We start from the raw sequence: 15854 nt of genomic DNA on the forward strand, positions 1-15854 counted from the left end.
CAAATTGTGGTATGTACATGTACAGAATACTATTCAGCCATTAAAAGGAGTGAAGTTCTGAGACATATTGCAACATGCATACCTTAAAAACTTTTTGCAGGCCAACGATATAGCTCACTGGCACCTGGCAAGCACAAGCTCTGAGTTCAATTCCCAGTGTGAAAATAAAAAAACAAAAAACCTTTTTACTAGCTAGGTGTGGTGGCATACGCCCATAAACTCAGCACTCAGAACACTGGGGCAAGAGGGTTGTTGCAAGTTTGAGACCAAGCTGGTCTACAAAGTGAACTCAAGATCAGCCTGAACTGCACACCAAGACCCTTGTCTCAAACAAACAAAAAAACCCAACTTTTTGCTAAGTGACATAATCCAGACGCAAAAGGACAACAGTAGATGAGTCTACCTAATGTGAAGAACCTGAGAGGCAGAAAGCAAAGTAGAATACAGCAGGGACTGGGAAAAAAGAAGAATGAAGAGTTGTTGTTGAGTGGGGAAGGGGTTTCAGTCTGCATGATACAGAAGTTCTAGAAATGGACAATGGTGGCAGTTGCACATTATAGTAAATTAACTTAGGCTATTAAAGGAGAGATCCTTGGGCCTGGGCATGGCAGCACACTCCTCTAACTTGAGCACTGGGGACTCTGAGGCAGGACGATTGCAAGTTCAAGTGTGCCGAGCCAATTTAGCAAGACCCTGTCTCAAAATAAAAATAAACACTCAGGAGGCTGAGGCAGGAGGATCACTGCGAGTTTGAGGCCAGCCTGAACTACATAGCTAGACCTTGTCTGCAAAAAACAAAAAAAAACCACTGAACTGTACAGGTAAAAATTGTTATGTATATTCTACTACAGTGAAAAACTAGAGGCAGTCTTGGAGAATTAGGAGGATCTCAAGTTCGAGCACAACCTGGGCAACTTAGCAATTTAGTGAAACCCAGTCCCAAAATTTAAGAAAAGGGCTGAGTCTGTGGCTTCGTGCAGAGGCCCTGGGTTCAATTCCCAGGATTGCAAAACAAAACAAAAACCTGACATTATTCCATCTCACAAAGTCACACATTTGCCAGACATTCCAGAAAAAATTTTCGAACGTAAAAGAAGATAGACCATCCAAGTGCTTTTCAAAACTGAGTCAGTGAGTTAAATTTGGGACCTGAAGAAAAGAATGAATTATTGCAATTTAGATCTTAATTATACTGGAGTAATTAAAGAATAGGGAGTTTATCATCACTTTATATTAAGATTAAAGAATATCTGCTGTTATGCAAGAAGAGGATTCTTTCTTACTGCTCACCACAACTTTTTTGTTTGAGGTAGCATTTTTAAGTTTAACCCAAGCTGGGCATGGTGGCACACGCCTGTAATCCCAGCACTTGGGAGGCTGAGGCAGGAGGATCATTGCGAGTTCAAGACCAGCCTGGGGTACAAAGTGAGCTCAAGGTCAGCCTGAACTGCATAGCGAGACCCTGTCTTAGACCAAAAAAAAAAAAAATTTAAGTTTAACCTAATTTAAAATAAAACAAAAACAATACATTCTATGGTATACCAGATATGCACAGAATATGTCAAAAAAAAAAAAAAAAAAATTTAAGTTTAACCTAATTTAAAATAAAACAAAAACAATACATTCTATGGTATACCAGATATGCACAGAATATGTCTTCATATGTTCTAGACTGGAGTAAATTTAGAGTAAGAAAGCACAGCTTTTGAATTAAATAAAATCATTACTAAGTTTTCTTTTTGTGCTGTGATTTTTCATATTATATTTAAATATGACATCATATTTGATTTTAACTTTGTGTTTAACTTGAAAATCCAGTGTAGAGACACAGAAGCATCATGCCAAGTAATAATGTAAAAGGTATTTCTTATAGTTGGTCATTATTATAAAGACAAAAATTTGAAAACACTTATAAACATTCTGCAGTTTTTATTGTGATTTCTTCTTTGACCCAAGGGTTGCTCAAAAAACTTTGAATTCTTCATGTCATTTTTGTTTCTATTTTTGTTTTTCGTGTTTTACTTTATGGTATTGTAGCTATAGGTTATTCTATACTGTTTTTCCTTATTGGGAAAAAAGATATATGCTCTATTGTCGTGGTGTATATATATGTTCATGTACTTACATATTAGGTAAACTTTATTATTATATAGTATTTGTATACTTACATTTAAAACTTGTTTTAATTTCTTTTACTTTAGTTTTAAGTGCTTCCACTTATTTATAAAAATAGTACAAAGAATTTCTATTGTGATACCCTTCTTCAGAGTCTCCAAATGTTAACATTTACTACATTTACTTTGTGATTCATTTCTCTTCGCTGCATCCTTTCCCTGCCTTCCTCCTCCTCTCTCTTGCTCTCCCTCCTCCCTTCTCTCTCACTCCTCCCCACATTCACTCAAGTATTTTCACCACAATTTTAAGTGGAGAATACTCCTAGGTGTGAACAGTCCATGTATTATATCATTCTCTACATTCTAGCTTCTTTACGATGTATGATCCAAGGGGTGGTTCACTGGCCAGTAAGTGGGAGGTGAAGAATAAAACATTCGCACTCTTTCTGAATAGAAATTCCAGTCCATGTGTCTCCAAGACCAGGAGAAGGTGTTTTCTTCCAGTTGTGTTGCATAATACATACAGCCTTATATGCTCCATATGTCTCAGGCACACGTCCTGTTTCAGGTGCAGTGAGTTGGAGCTTTCCTTAAAATAATGAAGTTCTGCTTCTTTCTAATATTGTTTCCTTCTTCACAAAGATCTGAGGATGAGAAGTTTTTAAAAAGACTTTCTCAAGGTTACTTGGTGGGAAAGGATCCCAGCGCTCCCTGTTTCTACAGAGAAGAAGGAAACAAAAAATTCCAGGAGAAGAATTACAGTGGAGCTGCAGTGCTGTACTCTAAGGTAAAGTGCTCTCAGCCCAGCATTTCAACACATTTCTGCAGAAGATAGAGCCATATTGCTAAACTTCATAGCCAGTGTTATTTTTGTTTATATATATATTTTTGTGGATTGGATTTGAAAAAATAAATTGGCAGAATTCTGCTGTTGGTTATATACTAGAACAAAGGTTACTTTTTTAAATAGGCTTTGTGGCATTTTTAAAATTTATTTATTTATTTATGGGTGCCAGTAATTGAACTCAGGGCCTCATGCTTGCCAGGCAAGTGCTAGACCACTAAGCTAAATCCCTGGCCCAACAAAGGTTACTTTATATGTCCTGAATTTCATCAAGAAATTTCTACTCCCATGTTCCTTCAGACACCTCTGAGCAGTAGGCTTATTCGCCCCTGCCCCTGCCTTGTATCTGTCAGCTCTCACTGAATGATACACCTTTTTGTCTGATGGATGAGGCTATTAGCTTGATAGCCCTGATTTAGAGGACACCAAGATTTTACCTAACTACAGTGTTAACTTATAACCAGAATGACTTAAATTAGAAAAGAAAATGGATTGTTTTGCCACAGCCCAGCTGATCTCCATTTTGAAGGTTATCTGAGAACATATTAATATAAGTGTCAATCCCTGGGCATGATGGCACATGCCTGTAATCCCAGCACTAGGGAGGCTGAGACAAGAGGATCACTGTAAGTTTGAGACCAGCTTGGGCTACAAAGTGAGTTCAAGGTCAGCCTGAACTGCATAGTAAAACCCTGTCTCAGAAAGACCAAAAAAAAAAAAAAAAATTAGCGTCAGTCAACAAATGTTTTCAATTATGCTAACCATCAATGAGATAGCTTTTTGAGAAATCATGGCTTTTAACAATCTAGGACTATTACTGACCTGCTTCCATGGTAGGAACTAGAACAAGATCCTCTGAGAGACTTCTTTGATCTCTCCTTTGAGAGATCTGTATGTACTTAAAGCAAGAATATACCCCTTGCATCGAAGGTCTGTGATCTTGTATGGTACATTAAAAGAATGAGAGGAAGGGTTGGCTGTGTAGCTCAGTGGTAGAGAGCTTGCCTAGCATGCGTGATGCCCTTAGTTCAATCTCCAGCACAACTTAATTAATTAAGAGTGTAAATTTGAAGGACATACCTCTGAAATCTTTAACAAGCTATGCCCAAAGTTTGGATTTAATTTTCCAAAAACTATCAAACCTTAAATAGCTTCTACTGATGATAAAAGGCCTGCTTTGTTAGCATTTAGCTAAATAATATAAGCTTTAATGGTTGTTGAAGGATTAAAATCCATTAGATATGATGATACAGTGATAAATGGCTTAGCAGTTCTTTTTTAGAGCTAATCTCTTCAACGTTATGCATGTGTATCATTAGTGTGATCACGTGGAAAGCTGTTCAAGGTAAAAAGTGAAGTCAGAGAAAAAATTTAAGGTTTGCTGTAGATATGGAGGGAGATGAGCTTCCTACTTCATGAAGCTAGTGCTTTGGTGGTTATGGTATTTTGCAATTTTCTTGAAAGCTGGTATTTTCTTCCTTTTTTAAAGTAATATTTGTCCCTTTCATCTGTAAAAGTAATATACGTTACTGTGGAAAATATAGAGAAATTTAAGGAATTAAAAAAAAAAATCCCATAACCAGTCACAGGCACTGCTAACATTTTTTCTTATATCCATCCAGCCAGACTATTTCCTATGAAAATATGTTTTTCTTGTACAAAATTGGGGTAATGTTGCACTTAATGTTTTGTAACCTGCTTTCTTCCCCCTCAAGAATTTATTGTGCCCATTTTCTCGTGTTATTAAATTTTCCACTAGAACATGATTTTTTACGACTGGCTTAGTGTTCCATTACAGAGAAGGAATGTACTTAATTTAACATCTAATGCTGGCATGCATGTTTGGTATCATCATGCTACAATGAGCATCTTTCTCCATAAGTATTTATATTATACTGATTGTTTCCTTAGGGTGAATTAATTGAAAGGTAATTGTTGGGTCAAAAGGAATATAATTTTTAAACCCTTTACTATTTGATGTTGAATTGTTCTCCACAAAAGAACTAGTTAACATGCTTTCTGACAGAGTATAGGAATGTTCATTTCTCCATAATTTAAGTAGTGCTAGTTATTATAGTTTTATTAAAATCAGATCTGTTTATTTTGGAAAAGAAAATATATTCACATAGTTAGATTTCAAAAGTTGTCTGTTCTATTTCTGTCATCCCTAGTCACTTTATTTAGCTCCACAAGCTAGTACTATTAAATATATTCTATTTCAGGCGTATATCAATGAATAAAATAGCCGGGTACAGCAGTATGCACTCCATGAGTCTGAAGCAAGAGGATCACTTGAGCTTAGGGGCTTCAGACCAGACTGGGCAAGACCTCATTTCTTTACAAATTTTAAGGAATAAAAAAACAGGGCTGGGCCATGGCTGAGTGGTAGAGCATGTGACTAATGTGTACAAGGCTCTGAGTTCCATCCCCAGAACCAACATAATTTTCTACTCCTGTGCATACACTTTCATCATACATAAATGGTAACGTTCTGTATGTACTGTTCAGCACCATATTGTTGGTATTTAATCATAGTTTGAGGGCTGAGAACATAGCTAAGTAGTAGAATGCTTGCCTAGCAGAGCACAAGGCCCTGAGTTCAATGCCTAGCACTGCAAATAACAACAATAATAATAGTTTGAAGATCATTCCACATCAATAGGTAAAGAGATTCCTCATTCTAGCCAGGCACAGTGGCATACGTTCTTAATCCTAGCACTTTGGGAGGCCGAGGCAGGAGGACCATAGGCTTGAGCTCAGTGTAGGCAATTTAGTGACTTAGCAAGACCCTGTCCCAAACGAAAAAACATTTTTAAAAGGTGTATGGATGTAGGTTAGTGTGAGACCCTAGATTCTATCCCTAGTACTGCCCCCCCATATTCTATGATGAGAAACTTTCATGTATGTCATTTTACATATATATTTATAGGATAAATTCTTAGAGGAGGAATTGCTCTATCAATGGAGATTTTATATGTATATATAAAAATGTAGTATCTAAAACTTTGATATATAGTGTTTGGTTGCCCTTCATAATCATCTGACCAATTTATAGACCTACTAGCAACATAATAAAAATGTCCTTTGTCCTATCCTTTTCCAACTCAATGTGCTATCCATTATTTTTCCTTTGCCAAATCGATAGGTGAAAAAGGGTACCTCAGTACAGTTTTAATTTGCATGGTTAATGATGAAGCATTTTCCCAAATGTTTAAGAATGATTTATATTTCTCAAAAGAACTGTCCATACATGTGCATATTTTCCTGCTGAAGTATTGGTTGTCATCTTATTGATCTGTAGAAACTCTTGATAAAGAAATCAGCTCTTTGTGTGTAATAGGGGTTGCATATATTTTCTCCAGCTCAGTGTTTGTATTTTAACTTTGCCTTTATTAGTTTTTGCTGTGGAATTTTTAATTTTTATGTAGTCAAATTTATTAACCTTTTTATGACTTTTAGGGTTTGTGTCATAATAAAGTGATTCTGCTAACATTACTTCAGACTATTTCTATATTTTCTTCCAGTGTTGTTATAGTTTCATCTTTTACATTAAGAGTTTGAGGCGTTTGAAGGGAAGGAGATGTAACTTAGTGGTGGAAGGCTTAGCATGTGTGAAGCCCTTGGGTTCAAATCCAAGCACCCTTCCTGACCCAGAAAAAGTTCGAGCCATTTGGAGTTACCCAGTAAAAGTTTATCAGATGTTGAGCTAACTTACTTTCTCTCAGAGGTTGTCTACTTACCCCAACAATTTTGTTGACTAATTCCCACCTTTTCTTGCCAGTTTGATAGGGGAAAAAGTATCCCTTTTTTGCTTTCATTTGCATGTATTTGGCTATCCATATATAAATTGGTCTCCATATGTTAACTATTTGTGTATTTTCTTCAGTAAATTTCTATTCATGACATCCACCCTTTATTTCATTTTATTTTTTTCTTCTTCGGTTTTATTGTGGTATGATTTCTTGATGATAGCCATTGTTTCTAGAATAAGATGGAATCTCATTGTTGTTTGAATTTTCATGTCTCTAATAGCTAGAGATGTTGAACATTTTTTCGTGTATTTATTAGCTGTTTATATTAGATGTCCCAGGACGGAGATATAGCTCAGTGGTACAAGCGCCTGCCTGCCAAGTGCAAGGTCCTGAGTTCAATCCCCGGTACCAAAAAAAAAATTATATATTAGATGTCCCTCCCCACAAGCCTAGACACTGATAGGTGGGGCTTGTGGGAGGTGACTGAGTTGTGGGTGTGTGACACCGAACTAGTCTGTTGATGAGTTTATAGCTGGCTATGATGTTGGGAGGTGAAGCCTGCTGGGAAGTGGTGGGTCACTGTGAGCGTGGCTTGGAGGGTTATGTTCTTCTCCTCCCTTGGTTTCTCTTCCTGCATGCCGTGCCATGAGCCAGCCTCCTCTGCCTGGCCCTCTGCCAGGCTACCCTGCCTGGGAGCCAGCTAACTGTGGACTGAAACCTCTACAAACTGAGCCAAAGTAAACCTTTCCTTCTTTAACATGTAGGTACTGGGTATTTTGTCCCATCAAACGAGAAAGTAACTAAAACACATCTACCCTTTTTCTTTTTCTTCTCTCTCTGGGGATGAGGGGATTTAGTTTGTGGTTTTATTGTTATCTGAATTCTTAATGATAGATGGAATCTCACTATTGTTTTAACTTGCATGTCTCTAATGGCCAGAAATATTAAACATTTTTCTTGTATTTATTGACCATTTGTATTTCTTCTTCTGAGATGTACTTGTTCATTTCAGTTGTGCAGCTTGGATTGGGCCTTCTTTTGAGGGGTCTAACCTTTTTGAGTAGTTTATTATATTCTAGCTATTAATCTTCTGTCTGGGAAATAGCTGGCAAAAAACTGTCCCATTCTACAGATTGTCTGTTCACTCTGTTGGTTGTTTGTTTCACTATGCAGAAAGAAGCTTTTTAATTTGATACGATCCCATTTGTTGATTCTTGCTGTTACTCCTTCTGTAATTGGTGTTATGTTCAGAAAGTCTTTGTCTGTGCCTGTGTCTTCAAGAATTTTACCTTGTTTATCTTCCAGCAGATTGTTTCTATGGTCTCGCTATAATTTGGGGTGACCTTGAACTCACTATGTAGTCCAGGCATTTTACTTTATTTTTTGGTTTTTTGAGACAGGGTCTCACTGTGTAGTCCAGGTTGGCTTTGAACTCACTGTGTAGCCCACTCTGGCCTTGAATTTACAGCGATTCTCCTGCCTCAGCCTCCCAAAGTACTGGGATTATAGGTGTGCTCCACCTGGCCACGCTGTTTCAATATTTTGATCTTCAGTCCATTTTGATTTTAGTTTAGCACCTGGTGAGAGATACGGGTCTAGATTCAATCTTATGTGTGTGAGTAGCCAGTTTTCCCAGCACCATTTGTTACAGAGGCTTTCTTTCCTTCAGTGTTTTTGGTCCCTTCGTCAAACATAAGGTAGCTGAATGTGGTTGGAGTTGTTTTTGCATCCTCTACTCTGTTCCACTGATCCACATGTCTGGTTGTTTTTGTGTTTTTGTTTTGCTTTTTTTGTTTTGTTTTCTTTCCGATACCAAGCTCTTTTTATCACTGTAGTATAACTTGAAGTCCAGGATTATGATGCCTCCTGCCTTGTTCTTGTCACCCAAAATTGCTTGCTTTTGCTATTTGAGGTCTCTTGTAGTTCCATTTGAATTTTAGGATTGTTCCCTGTAGTTCTGTGAGGAATAGTGTTAGTATTTTGATTGGGATTGTGTTAAATCTGTTTATCAATTTTGGAAGTATGGCTATTTTGACTATATTGGTTCTGCCTATTTAGGAATAGGGGATATCTTTCCATTTTCTTCTCTTTTCTTTCCTTTTTTTTTTTTTTTTTTTTTTTGGTACTGGGAATCAAACTCAGGACCTTGCACTTGCCAAGCGAGGCACTGTGCCACTGAGCTATATCTCTGGCCTCTATCTCCATTTTTTGATGTCATTTTCCAGAGCAGTGTAGTGTTTTGTTTTTGTTTTTGTTTTTTTCTGGTACCGGGAATTGAACTCATGACCTTGCCAAGCAGGCGCTGTGCCGCTGAGCTACATCTCCAGCCCCTGAGAGCAGTGTAGTTTTGATTGTAGAGTTCTTTCATTTCTTTGGTTAGGTTATTCCCAAGTATTTAATTTTTCTTGATGCTATTGTGAAAGATATTGTTTCCCTAATTTTTTCTTGGTAAGTTTATTATTGATGTACAGGTATTGATTTTTGTGTGCTGACTTTGTATCTTCCTTCACTGCTAAACTGGTTATTCTAGGAGTCTTTTGGTAGAAGTTTGTGTTTGTTTGTTTGTTTGTTTGTTTGTATGAGAAGATCTCCTGCTATGTAATTCAGGCTGGCTTTGAGCTCACTGTGTAACCCAAGCCGGCCTTAAACTCGCAGTGATCCTCCTGCCTCAGTCTCCCAAGTTCTGGGGGTCTTTTATGTAGAGGATCATCTCATCTGCAAATAATGATAATTTGACTTCTTCCTTTCCTATACATATCCCTTTATTTCTTTTGCCTGATTGCTTGGCTAATGTTTCGATTTTTTTTTTTGTTTTGTTTTTTGTTTTTTGTTTTTCTCCGGTACCGGGAACTGAACTCACGACCTTGCGCTTGCCAGGCAGGCACTTTACCACTGAGCTAAATCCCCAGCCCCTTTGGCTAATGTTTCAAAACCTAGTGAACATTGGTAGTGATAGTGAATGTCCTTGTCTTGTTCCTGATTCTATTTATTTATTTTTGTTCTTGATTTTAGAGGGAAAGCTTTCAGCCTCTCCCCATTTAATATGATGTTGGCCATTGGTTCATCATAAATGGCTTTTGTCAGATTAAGATAAGGTCCTTCTCTACCTATTTTCTTCAGGACTTTTATCATGAACATTGGATTTTGTCCAATGCTATTTATGTGTCAGTTGAGATGATCATGTGATTTTTGTCCTTGCTGCTGTTCGTGTGATGTATTATATTTATTGATATGTGTATGTTGAACCATCCATAAGTCCGTGGGATGAAGCCTACTTGGTCATGATGTATGATCTTTTTGACAATTTATTTTACCCTGTTTGCCAGTATCTTGGTGAGGATTTTTGCATCTGTGTTCATTATAGAGGATGGGCTGTAGTTGTCTCTTTTGGTTGAGTCCTTTTCTAGTTTTGGAATCAAGAATGCTAGCTTCTACCGATGACTTTAGGAGTACTCCTCCTTTGATTTTATTAAAGAATTTGAGGAGTGTTGGTGTTAAATTCTCCTTAATGTTCTCACAGAGTGAGTCCATCAGTTCCTGGGCTTTTATTAGTTGGTAACTTTTTTTGATATTTCTTCAGTCTCATTGTCTGATATTGGGTTATTCAGATTTTTTTTATGTCTTTTTAATTCAGCCTTGGTAGTTCATACATGTTTAGGAATCTGTCCATTTCTTCTGAATTCTTCATTTTACAGATTGTCACAGCAGTTACTAATAATCTTCTGGATTTTGGCAGCGTCCATAGTGACTTTGCCTTCTTCATTTCTAATTGATTTGGGTTTTTTTTTCCTCTTCCATATTGGCTAGAAGCTTGTCTATTTTGTTTATTCTTTCCAAGAGCCTACTCTTCGATTTAGTGATTCGTAGTACTATTTTTTTAGTCTCAATTTCATTAATTTTTTCTCAGATCTTTATAATTTCCTTCTTTGTACTAGCTTTGAGTTTGAGTTGCTCTTCTTTTTCTAGGACCTTGAGGTGCATCATTAGATTATATCTTTGTTACTTTTTTGTTGCTGGGACAAAATACCCAACACAAGTTAATATATTTTCCTTTTCTTTTTTGGTACTGGAAATGAAACTCACGACCTCGCACTTGCCCGGCAGGCGCTGTGCCACTGAGCTATATCCCCAACCTTCCAACACAAGTTAAAAGAGAAAAAGTTTATTCTGGCTGACAGTTTGTAGACGTTTCAGTCCAAAGTTGGCTGGCTCCAAGGCAGGACAGTATGGCACGATAGCGGGAAGCAGAGAACCATCAAAGGGAGGGTGGGAGATAGACCCTTGCGGGCCATGCTCCCAGTGAGCCAACCTCTTCTGATCCAGCTTCACCTCCCAACATTGTATTTAGCTGTAAACTCATCAGTGGGCTAATCCACTGGTGACTATTACACCCCCACAATCCGGTCACCTCCCCAAACCCCACCGGTAAGTGCCGAGGCTTTGTGGAAACATCTAGATATAAACCCTAACGGGTTGTTTGTTTGGACTCACTGTTTTTGTGGTGTGGGCGTTGACAGCTATAAACTAGTTCATTGTTTTGCAGGGAGTTTCACATTCAAGGCCTAACACTGAGGACATTTCACTGTGCTATGCTAATCGCTCTGCAGCCCTCTTCCGCCTGGGTCAGTATGAAGTGAGTATCAGGGTGCCTGGTGTCATGCCTGGGACTTCACTGAAGAATGAGACCTCTATCTCCTTTCTTAGAAGACTGAAATCAGGCTGTGCCTGTGTTGGTTGCCTTGGAAACACATAAATACCCACCCAGATTGTGTTCTTTCCCTTGACTCATGTCGCCTGTCAGTGGCTGTGCAGAGTAGTACTGGTTGACAAGAAAAGCTGTGACACACTCTGGTGGCATAGACCAGACCCAGTAACTAGCAGTTCTCAGTGTCAGGGTTGGCTCACTGTGTGATACACTGTCCATAATACTTCAGGGTCTGAGTGCATCCATCATATTTACTTGTTCGTTTATTTAATTCAAACAAATAGAGCATGTTTAAGATTATCCCTGTAATAGTACAGCTTTTCCTTAATAAGCATTGAGTGTGGGAAAGTAAAGGGCATCTTGAAATGCCTGTGAGGGCCTATAAGGTAGGCTTGTCTATGAGTAGCTTTCTTCTCATCTCTTACTGTGGCAACAGAAAAACAATGTTGAGATTGGTCTTAGTGGAGGAAATGACCAAAATCAGATTTATGTTTAAGAAGACACCAGCAAGGCCTCTGAAGTTTACACTGGAGAAGCCTACGAGCTGTACAGCGCCATTTAGTACAGTCATACCTTGGTACTCGTCATTGATGGCTTGGGGGATACAATGGACACCAAAACAATAAATACAGAATTAATAATTTTGTCTAGAAAGTATAGTGAGTCATGAGCCAGATCACAGCTGCACATTCTGGCTTGCCTGTCAAGCACCAAACAAACAACACATACTAGGACAAAATTTTCAAGTTAAAATGCGTTATGTACCAAATTTGAAAAGTTTTTTTTTTTTTTTTTGGTTTTTCTCTGGTACCGGAAACCGAACTCACGACCTTGCGCTTGCCAGGCAGGCGCTTTGCCGCTGAGCTAAATCCCCAGCCCCTAAATTTGAAAAGTTTTGAAGAGAACAAGTACCAAGGTATGACTACACTTCAGAATTCCACCGAAATTCAAATTATACCTTAGAGTTTATATTGGAACAGTCAGTCACAAGTTCATATTTCCTGCCCTTCAGACCAAAAGAGAAGAGTGAGAATCTAACTCTGGGTTATAAGCAAGAAAGTCCTGTGCTACTAAGAACAGGAGTTAGAAGACCTTGCAAAACATTGAATTCTGTATAACTTCCCTATATTGATTGTTTCTGTTTTCCTTCTTCTAATAATGATTCCTGTTTATTGAGCACATAATATATTCCAGGCACTCCTTTCAGCAGTTCAGATAGATTACTTTATTTCATTCTTAAAACAACCTGGTGAGGTATAATCATCCCTGTGTTTCAGATGAGAAAACTAAGACTCTGCAAAATTAAATTCTCGCATAAGGTCATGGATCTGTGAAAGGAATAGTCAGTATTTGAATGCAGATTTGTTTGGATTCAGAGTCTGTGCTCTTAAACTCCCTGTAGTTCTATACAGCTTCTATTTCTTTTTTTTTTTTTTTTTTTTTTCTATTTTTAAGAAAACAAATATTTAGTGAGAAAAATTAAACATAGTATCCTCGCCAGGCATGGGGGCTCATACCTGTAATCCTATCATTCAGGAGGCTGAGGTAGGAGGATTGCCACAAGTTTGAGGCCAGCCTGAAGTATACAGTGAGACCCTGTCTCAAAACCAAACAATTAAAAACAACAAAAAGAACCCAAATATCCTCAACAATTAAAAGATCACACAGCTGATAAGGCTGTAAATCATAGCAGTATCTGCAGAGCCCTCAGAATTGTGTCAGTGGAGGTACGCCCCCCCCCCCCCGCAGAGTTTTTAAAAACAGGAAGTGACCAAAATCAGATTTATATTTAGGAAGAGTTCAATCCCTAACAACCCCCTATAAACACACACACAGTAGAATATAATTTAAAGAAATAAGCTCTTGGTTATATTTGCTCTAATTTTAATAATTCTTAACTGTGCTCACTTCGACAGCATGTATACTAATAACTATCCTGTAGAGTTTTGGAAAGATTTTTCAATACAGTTTGCAAAATAAGGACCAGGGATCATCTTGGGGCTTCCTTTCCGTTTTCAGACCTGTCTCAACGATATCATCAGAGCACTGACCTATGGATATCCAGAAAGACTGCAACCCAAGCTGATGTTGCGTAAGGCAGAATGCCTGGTGACCCTGGGGAGATGGAAGGAAGCAAGCCAAACCATCAGTGATCTAGAAAGTAATTTCACTGCCAAACCAACCCCAGCAGCTTCTGCCTTTCAGATTCTACCGAAAAACCTCTACTGTCTGAAAATGAAGATACAAGAAAAAGAGAACTTCCCAGAAACCTTCCCCACAGCTTTAGCCAAAGACTTTGAGGGTATGGACCTAAGGGAAGAGAATGAACAAATTTCTAGTGCATCATCATCTGTCTGCTTATGCACAGACCCTTTAAAAGGCCGCTATCTGATTGCCACAAGAGACATTATCCCAGGAGAGCTCCTAGTGAAGGAGGATGCTTTTGTGAGTGTCCTCAACCCAGGAGAAATGCCACCACTGCCTCAGGGCTTAGAGAGCAGGTGGGATACCAGAGTTACCAATGGGGACCTCTACTGTCACAGATGTTTGAAGCATACTTTGGCCACGATTCCCTGCCATGGATGTAGCTATGCCAAGTATTGTAGCCAGGAGTGTATGCAGCAGGCCTGGGAGCTGTACCATAGCATAGAGTGTTCTCTAGGGGGGCTGCTGCTCACACTGGGGATGTTTTGCCATGTTGCCCTGAGGTCGACTCTTTTGGCTAGATTCGAAGATGTGGACAAAGTTGTAAGGAGGATTTGTGATGAGATTAATAACAAGGACATAGGTTTACCTGAAAGCAAGACTCCGGTCAAGACATTCAGCTGCAGCCAGGGAAAAAGAGAGGAAATTGGCAAAATAGTTGAAACCCAAATTCCTGGATGTAATCTTAATGGGAAGTATGAAAATAATTATAACGCTGTCTTCAGCCTTTTGCCCCATACTGAAAACCATAGCCCAGAGCATAAATTTCTGTGTGCTCTCAGTGTCTCTGCACTGTGTAGGCAACTGGAAGCAGCCAGCCTGCCTGCCCTCACCACGGGTCTGCGGGCAGCAGTGACTCCTGAATGGTGTGCGGATTTGAACATTTGGGCAGTGGCCATGCTGCGACACTTGTTACAGCTGCAGTGTAATGCTCAGGCAATAACTACCATACAGCACACAGGTAAGGAAGACACCTGGTTTTCTTTTTCTGTTTTGTTTTGCTTTTGTTTTTTTGAGACAGGGTCTTGCTATGTAGTTTAGCCTGCTATTGAACTTTCCATGTACCCAGTCTGGCCTTGGACTCACAGAGATCCTCCTGCTCAGCCTCCTGAGTGCTAGGGTTACAGGCGTGCACTGCTGCGCCTGACTCAGGCAACCTTTTCTGCCTTACACGCTTCTTGGTGTAGCTGCTGTTTGGGAAGGAGGAACTGTAATGGAAAACAGCAGCGTTCAAACAAATTGGAGATGGAGTGAGGAAACAGCTATCTTTTATTATCATCATTATGCCATTGAGAAGCTGTGTGACCTTAACAAATCACTTTATCCTACTCTTCCTTGGTTCTCTCATCTGTCAAATGCACAGTTTCATGTCACTTAACTGTACAGAATTGTGTGTTGGTAAAAATTATTTTAAAAGTTAAAATGCATATAACTTTTTTATTATGAAAGAAAACTGTCTCAAATAAATTATAATAGCAAGTTTGTCATAAGGATATATATGTTTAGGTATCCAGAGAAAACTAAGTAGTTTTTTTTTCCTCAGAAAGGGCAGAAATACTCAAAACACACTGCAGGAAAAAACATGTTCTATTGTTGATTAAGGTATCAAATGCTTAAATCAGCTACTTGCTATCTCTTCTCCATCCAATCGACAATTTTTTTTCCCATTCTTCTAAATCTCCAAGAGAAGACATGGCACAATACAGCTTTTCACACTGATCTACACCATAGGCTGTTGGCCCATCTACATATAGCCTATCCTTTGGTCTGGCCACACATTAAAGGGCCACCTCTAGACACAGAGCAGCCAGCCTCGCCCTAGTTCTGAACAGGGTTCTATAATAAGACTATTTAAACTACATAGGGATCCGGGCATGGTGGCATATGCCTGTAATCCCAGCACTTGGGAGGCTGAGGCAGGAGGATCACCACAAGTTCAAGGCCAGCCTGAGCTGCATAGTGAGTTCCAGACCAGTCTGAACTACATAGCTAGACCCCATCCGTCTTCAAGAAAAAGAAAAATAAATAAAAAAGAAATGATGTTTTCAGTATTTCTAGCGTATGATATCCATTTCTTCAGAAAATATCTTATAATTCTAACACTTTTCTTAACTATTCTAGTTAACTCTATTTTTTGGGGGTTTTTTTTTGGTACCAGGAATCGAACTCGGGACCTTGCGCTTGCCAGGCAGGTGCTCGTGCTGCTGAGCTATATCCCCAGCCCCTAGTTAACT

General features: G+C 38.8%; 1 protein-coding gene across 2 annotated transcripts in view; it reads left to right on the forward strand.

Moving 5' to 3' along the window:
* Positions 1-15854, forward strand: part of Smyd4 (SET and MYND domain containing 4) — a 50707-nt gene that overhangs the window by 14544 nt on the left and 20309 nt on the right. The window contains exons 3-5 of one of the 2 annotated variants that reach the window (XM_005402603.2): positions 2757-2901; positions 11254-11343; positions 13435-14581. In XM_005402603.2, the coding sequence (XP_005402660.1) occupies positions 2757-2901; positions 11254-11343; positions 13435-14581 (1382 nt within the window). The remainder of the gene's footprint in view (positions 1-2756; positions 2902-11253; positions 11344-13434; positions 14582-15854) is intronic. The other variant, XM_013503458.1, reaches the window with a different exon arrangement.

The sequence above is a fragment of the Chinchilla lanigera genome, unplaced genomic scaffold (assembly GCF_000276665.1).
Source record: "Chinchilla lanigera isolate Chin_1 unplaced genomic scaffold, ChiLan1.0 scaffold00080, whole genome shotgun sequence".
NCBI lineage: Eukaryota > Metazoa > Chordata > Mammalia > Rodentia > Chinchillidae > Chinchilla > Chinchilla lanigera.